Genomic DNA, 7777 nt, shown 5'->3' with positions numbered 1-7777 from the left:
GAAGACGGACATACATTAAAGTCTCAGTATAAGGTCCCGTTTTTACCCTTTGGGTACGAAACCCTAAAAAACACACTCGGCCAATTTTAGAAGCTCATAGCGAGGCAATAATAAGAGATAGATACAAAGTGTAAAGGACAAAGTTGTAGAGAATTTAATTAACTTTTTTTATGTAGTACATAAAAAAAGTTAATTAAATGTAGTACATAAAAAAAGTTAATTAAATGTATGTAACGGTGCTTCGTACTTGTACTACATAGTTACTGTATGTAACTATGTAGTACAAGTACGAAGCACCGTTTATGATGAGTAAGCAAAAAACCAAAAAACGGGACCTTCTTTGCCCCCCCCTCCATCGGGCTCACCTCGGAGGGGTCAGGACTTTTTGTATGTTTATCTCCTAACTAGTCTAAACAAGGTACCAAAGTCAAAATTTCTGCTTTCGACCGACAGTATATATTAAGTCTATAGTCACAATAGTCATTCTGTCTACTCTGGTACAGTGCTCGATAAACAAAGGAGAATGAAGTAAAGTGGTCCAAATTTCCACCACTAGACCCATACTGACTTATTGTCCATTAAATATAGAGTAACATTCATTATGAGACAAATTAAAAATAAGCTGTCTGTAAAAAGTTAGGACCATATGAAAAATTATTTTTGTGAGTGAAAATATTGACATTGGTATTCATCTATTTCAGTGAAAACCTAATAAGAAATGCCAAGCGGCTTGACATAACATAGATTTAGTAGTTAAAAAGTGCAATGGATCACAATTAACACTATTTTATCGAATAAAATGGTAGAAAATTTTTTCATTCCGTCATAACTTTTTACTTACAGGATATATTTTTTGGTTGCGGTCCAGTTATGATGGTTCCGTATTTAGCAGACCATTACGTAAATGTTATTGGTTGTGGACATACATAATGGTAAAAAACATGACTTTTCATTCAGCCATAACTTTTCACTGACAGGGTATTTTTGATTGCGGTCTGGTTATAATTATTGAGTATTTAGTAGACAATTTTACCATATAGGTCTCGTTAGTGGTGGAAATTTGGACCAGACTCCATACATTTAAAAACACACTCCTTTTTATGGGAACATAACTATGTTCCCATAGAAATTCGTTTATCGCGCACTGTACGTACGGGGCCAACATTTAGTTTACAAATATTTATCAATACTAATATATTTTACTAGGTACCTGAACAATGTCAACACAAACACAATGGGTAGGGCCAAAAAAGCACCAGTCGTTGGTGCCATGTTCGGGTTCGGTCGCGCCGGCTCCATCCATTTGGCGAGCATCATCAACAACCCTCGCATCACACTTAAGTACATCGTCGACGACCGCAAGGAGAGGTTTGCGGACCTCAAGTCCTACTGGAACCTCAGCGATGACGTCACCTTTCTGACGTCTAAGGAGAGCGATCGCGTCTTCAAGGACAAAGCGTGAGTATACCGACTTTGATCTTGTCATTTCATTTTTACCATTGCCTTTTTCGAATCTCTATATTCTATCGATAAGATATTTTGATACAACATTACGAGGGCTGCTATTTATGTATCCGGAATTAAAAAAAGAAACAAACATATATCATTTAATATGGTTTTATTGCTTTTCAAAATATTCGCCGCGATGATCGACACACTTTTGCATACGCTGGAACCAATTTTCATAGCACTTTTTCCATTCTGATTGAGGTAGGTATCTCCAAAACGTGCATTTTGAACGCATCAACAGCCTCTTCGCGGCTCGAAAAACGTTGACCACGTAATTTGTTCTTCGCGTATGGAAATAAAAAGAAATTGTTAGGTGCCAAATCAGGGCTGTACGGCGGATCAATTCGATCTTTTGACCCTCCAAAAACTGAGTTGTTTCAGCTGAGGTGTGACAGCTAGCATTGTCGTGATGTAATATGATTCTGCGTTGTCGGTTGTCCTTTCTTATTTCTTCAAAGACTTCTGGTAAACAAATGGTCGTATACCATTCAGAATTAACCGTTTTACGATTCTCTAATGGCACTGTAGCCACATGTCCATTAATTCCAAAAAAACAGGCGACCATTTGCTTCAAAGTACTTTTTGCACGAGTAACTTTTGTTGGTTTCGGCTCATCTTGGAACACCCACACCGTTGACTGTTGTTTAGTTTCGGGGTCATATGCATAGATCCAAGATTCATCACCTGTGTAGATATTATAAACGGCTTTTGACGTACCACGGTTGTATTTTTTTATCATTTTTTTGCACCAATCGACACGAGTCCGTTTTTGATCGATTGTCAAGTTGTGCGGAATCCAACGCGAACATATTTTTTTTACAGCCAAATGTTCGTGTAGGTAATATCTTATGTATGCTCGTCATACTTATGCCTAAGGACGCCTCTATCTCGCGATATGTAACATGTTACATGACGATCACGCATTATTAGTTCCCGCACAGCATCTATATTTTGTGGGACAACAGCTGTTTTTGGGCGACCTTCTTTATTTTCATCCGTGAGCATAGACCGCCCACGATTAAACTCACTGTACCAGTGATAAACAGTGGTTTTTGATGGTGCTTCATCTCCAAAAGTTGCGGTGAGTTGAATAAAGCACTGTTGTTGATTTAGCCCACGCCGAAAATCGTAGTAAATCATTGCACGAAAATGTTCACGCGTTAAATCCATGGCAAATGAAGACACGCAATTTTCAAAATGACGCCACAATGGAAAAATAATTGACAGTCACATGAAACAAAATGTATTCTTCAACCAAAGAGTTCTATTTTCAAATGTTGTAATTACTTTTTAAATATTGTTCTTGTAAGTGGCCAGTTCCGGATACATAAATAGCAGCCCTCGTACTACAATTAAATAATTATACACTTTCCTTGCACTTATTCCACTTTATTTTAATATATTTATTACAAAATTGTTAAATACACGACCGGTTTCGAAAAAAAAAAAAAAAAAAAAATTACTTAATTGAAGATGAATTTCCACCAAGAAGTGACAGTACATTCAATATCATAACATTACTACAAACGGGTTGTTCCATACAATTAAGTGTAATTAAATTGATTTCAGCGTCAACGCCGTGTTCGTTGGCTCCCCGACATTCACACACCACGATGTCGTCGTCAACGCGATCGCTAACAACAAAGATGTTTTCTGTGAGAAACCCATCGCTGAAAGTACCGAAGATACGAAAAAGTGTTACGACACAGCCAAGGCTAAGGGACGAGTCCTGTTTGCCGCCTTCAACCGCAGGTTCGATCCGGCATACAGATCTCTGAAGGAACAAGTCAGGAAGGGAGCCGTTGGTCACGTCCAAATTCTCAAAGTTACAGCAAGAGACTCTCCATTGCCTTCTGTTGAATACTTAAAGACTTCAGGTAATTGAGTTAATAAAAAATGTTGCTGTAGTTTTTTGTTGTTGTGTAAATTACATGTAATTCTTTATGCTAAAAGATTCTTCTAGCTGCGTTATAGTCAGGGAGCCCTAGAACATTTTTTTTTTGATTACTATCAAGCAAATTTTTTGTGAGTAGCCGTTTTAGCCGGTTCTGTAATCAACAAAACTTGGTTGAATACAGTAACCTAAAACGGAACCCTAACCAGCAGATTTTTTGTATATTGGTAGGTTAATAGTATAATTTAAGAGTAACATTGTCCTACAAATAGAACAATCCATATTTTAGGAACATCAAATCTCAGTATAAAATCCTTTCTATCTCTGTTAGCTACCACTTTTAAGATTTTTCGCGGATAAAATTAATGTTGTTTGTCTTATCAAAATGAAGCTACTCACAAAAAATTGGCTTGATAGTAATAAAAAAAAAGTTTTAGGGCTCCCTGACTATTATGGTTCCGAACCGCTGCCACACTAGTGTCTGTAATCTTCTCTTCCTCTTTTTTCTTTTGTAGCCTTTGAAAAATACACTTCCTGTGTTTTTACTTAAAAAAAACAACTTGGAATTATTACTTGCAGGTGGCGTTTTCCACGACTGCTTGGTGCACGATTTTGATATGTCGTGCTGGGTTTTGGGAGAGTTGCCTGTCCGCGTGCAAGCGACGGCCTCGGCTTTGATTCCGGAAATCAAGGCCATCGATGACTTCGACACCATTGCCTTCCTCCTGACCTTCCCGTCTGGCGCTGTAGCCATCGGAGACAACAGCAGATTCAGTGCCTACGGGTACGACCAAAGACTCGAAGTCTTCGGAAACAAAGGTTCGGACGAGTAAAATGATGAATTACAATATTATTGACTAAGTATAATGTAACCGAATGCAACAGTCAATATAAATAAAAAAAAGAGCTAGTGCTATTTTTTATCACTTCATTGCATTAGACAACATTTATACAGAATTAAAACTGGATGTATGTATTACAGGTATGATTAAGGTTGAAAACGAGAGACCAGCTCACTCCACGGAAACGGTCATTGGACAAGAAGGCATTAAGCTGAACCCCATTTACTACTCCTTCCCCTCGCGCTACAAGATCGCGTACCAAAACGAACTTGAACATTTCTTGGATGTTGTTCAGTGTACGTATAAATTTTTAGACTATTATAAGTCATATTATTATGCTACTTGACTGACGTTTTATAATAATATTTTACGATATTTTATCCACTTTTAGATGGTGAACCTATGGACGTCACCAGCTGGCAAACCCTGGCCGTGAGCAAGATCGCCACGGCTGTTGAGCAGAGCGCCCGCACCGGCAAGACTGTAGAACTCGACTGGACCAAAGACGACATTCCCGCCATTTACTCTTAAAAGATAATAAAAAAGGAACTCGAAATATATTTTTATTTTATTTTATTTCTTTTTATTGAGCTCTGAATCTTAGGTACTCCACTTTGACCCTCAGTCCCATACTAATATCTCAATCTACTTGTTAGTTGTTTACATAATATAGCTTATCAAATGATAAGTGATAATATAAGTCAAAAGTTATGTATATATGTTCAAGTTTATGTTTACGTCCAGAACAGCAATTAAAATGATATCTTTTTACTGTAAACACGCTTACCGTTGAATGAATATAAATACCTAAATTGTGCGGGCTATATTTTGTTTGCACAGAAATTTGATTTTTGCCAAAACTGTGCTAAATGGAATTAAAGTTTCTTTCTTTTGAAGACGACCCATTTGCAATTTATTTATTGGCATATTAAAAACAATATAAAATAGTTTTCATCCAATAACCAGCTCGGTAAAAGTCGACCTATGGCGCTATCTCATACTGAAAGACTGGAAGAGTTAATCCAGTGTGCGTGACACAAAAGTTTCTCATGAAACCCAGTCCAATTAAATAAGTTTTCGTTTGGCTACTACCAATTTAGTTAAATTTGATTATTATTAGTTAAGTCATATCAAAAATAAAACGAGTTGGTTGGTAAAGCACTGTGGAGCTTACTACGGTTATACTATCTAATATTGTGGCCCTACCCATTGGTCTAATTTTGCTGATTTTCCATTAAAACGTTTATAAGTTCGTAAAATTTATAGCTACAGTAATGACCTGGCTATGTTCATGGGACATATTATGTTAACCCATCAAGCCCCGTAAGGACACCGGTAACCGCGACAACAATATAGAATACTTAATTTCTAGTATTCTATATTGTTGTCGCGGTTACCGGTGTCCTTACTTTGCGGAAATCCATAGCTCATTTAGTTTGTTATTATTTTTAGCAATATTCCGCTATAAATAAATCTCAACCAACCAACAACTAAATGAGTGAGTGTACGCATAGGCATGCGTACAGCAACTCCCTCCTCTCCCACACTGCCTATGAGTACACTCGCATGCAAGAACCTGCAAACACCACCACCACACAAGCAATATATAATGTTGGCAAATCCGTGCAAGGCCCCTCACCACCATGCAGGTTGAAAACCTCGACGCGCGTTTCGCCCCAACACCGGAGCATCCTCAGGATGTGGACTCTACTGTTACGTAGTATACAATTACATTCTCTTTGGACTCTACGAACAACGTCCGTCAAGTGCCGCCACCGGCCAAAACACCGCCTTTTATACCCTATCGAGCCCCGCTACTACTACTATCCCCACTATCCCTACTACCCTCACTAGTACCCCCGAACATATTAATAAGCGGTGACGTAGTCAAGCAAGTTTGGTAATTCAACAATGCAAAATATATGTTATTTTTCTTTTCTTTTATGATCTCTAGTTGTTCCAACACGCTCAGCCGAAAGCCTTTATCGCATTTATGTAAACAACAACAATATATTTAGAATACAATAGCATTTCCAAGAATCCCCGATCGAAGGATTGAACAGTACTTTGTGGAATTGCTTATTGGTTTTTTAATGTTGTTGTTTATTAATGAAATAAGTAGGTATAATTAAAATGTATATTCAAAGTATTGACATCACAGGATCAAACTTAATTTTTAGAGTTCAGTATTAGCTTCAAGTTACCTTTATAATCTTGCGTTTCGTCCGCATTTGGTAAAAATGTTATTTAAGTTTTTAAGAATATTCGGCTGGTAATTGGCATCAGGCATGTCATCTTCGGACCAGTGTTACCAGTGCGAGCGCTCTCCTCACAGGCGCGGGCGATTTTCTTTTTTTTTTTTTTTTTAATTTATTGGGAGCTGGAAACGAGTCCTTTGCTCCAAAAAAAATACATTAATAATACAAAATACAACAGATTAAAATTAAAAAAAAGGAATGTCTTTCTTCTATGTTGGTTCTCACCACAGGCTCTCACCAATGTTCACACTAAGCACTATTTACAAAAAAAAAAAAAAAACAAAACACTACGGTACCTATTTACAATTATTTTTAAACTTTTTTCCATCGTTGAGCATATATAACGGTATAAACATTTGAAGAAATTGTAATTAGACAGTAAATCTTCTGGGCGGCGGGGTACACTTATATCTTCATCTTTACAAATTTTATCTATTTCAGAGCAGAGTAAAATTCTGTCCAGACCTAGTGCTTTGCAATCAAAGATTATATGTTTGAGGTCAGCATCATTTTCTAAGCATTTGGGGCATTTTGCATCATCTAAAATTCTTAATTTATGGAGGTGGGAGGGGACCAAGCAATGTCCAAATCTCATCCTTGTTATTACTGATATGAATTTTCTTGATTCAAACTGTACAGTGTAATACCATGGGATTGAAAAATCTTTCTTTATGTCACTGTACCATTTACCCTTATTAACCTTTACTATATTCCAGATTCTTTTCCATAGCTCAAACATTTCATCTTTGACAGTCAAAAAGAGGTCTGTAAATGGCACTTTTATGATGTCCTTATGATCCTCATCTGGTGGTCCTCTAGAGGCTGTATCCGCCCTCTCATTTCCAGCAATTCCTCTGTGGGAGGGAAACCCATAGAAATTCAATATTAATGTTATTACTGACTAATTCATGTAGAATGTTTTTGATCTTAAAAATTAAATAATTACTTTTGAAACTTAAATTACTATTATCTAGAGCTACTAACACACTTTTACTATCTGATATTACAAGAAAATTATTTACATATGACAAAGTTTTTATATATTGTAATGCCATATAAACAGCATAACATTCGGCTGTGTAGATAGAACACATATTACTGATTATAAAACATTTGGTAACATCCAGAAATTCATCATAATAAGCCGATTTAACCTCATCTATAGTTTTCGACCCATCTGTATAGATTTTGTAAAAGTCTGTTTTCTTTTCTATAAAACTGAGAAAGTCGGTCTTACCATAGATGTCTCCAGTTGTTACCAAATATTTTTTCTC

At 36.7% G+C, this 7777-nt stretch overlaps 1 protein-coding gene across 1 annotated transcript; it reads left to right on the top strand.

Annotated features, from left to right (window-relative positions):
* Positions 1–873: 873 nt before the first annotated feature.
* On the top strand, positions 874–4817 carry LOC121729076 (uncharacterized oxidoreductase YrbE-like). Its single transcript, XM_042117463.1, has 6 exons — positions 874–900; positions 1127–1458; positions 3079–3386; positions 3983–4222; positions 4386–4541; positions 4637–4817. The coding sequence occupies exons 1-6, from the start codon at positions 874–876 to the stop codon at positions 4774–4776; spliced, it is 1203 nt and encodes a 400-aa protein (XP_041973397.1). The 3' UTR covers positions 4777–4817.
* The last annotated feature ends 2960 nt before the right edge of the window (positions 4818–7777 follow it).

This window comes from Aricia agestis, chromosome 7 (genome assembly GCF_905147365.1).
Source record: "Aricia agestis chromosome 7, ilAriAges1.1, whole genome shotgun sequence".
In the NCBI taxonomy this organism is placed as follows: domain Eukaryota; kingdom Metazoa; phylum Arthropoda; class Insecta; order Lepidoptera; family Lycaenidae; genus Aricia; species Aricia agestis.
This window is presented reverse-complemented; position numbering and strand designations above follow the sequence as displayed.

What these genes read in the sequence shown, in the direction of transcription:
- LOC121729076 (XM_042117463.1), top strand. Translation starts at nt 874, where the DNA reads ATGGTTCCGTATTTAGCAGACCATTAC. An exon ending in CGTATTTAGCAGACCATTAC is followed by an intron (nt 901 to 1,126) that starts GTAAATGTTATT and finishes ATGTTCCCATAG; the next exon opens with AAATTCGTTTATCGCGCACT. An exon ending in TGAATACTTAAAGACTTCAG is followed by an intron (nt 3,387 to 3,982) that starts GTAATTGAGTTA and finishes TATTACTTGCAG; the next exon opens with GTGGCGTTTTCCACGACTGC.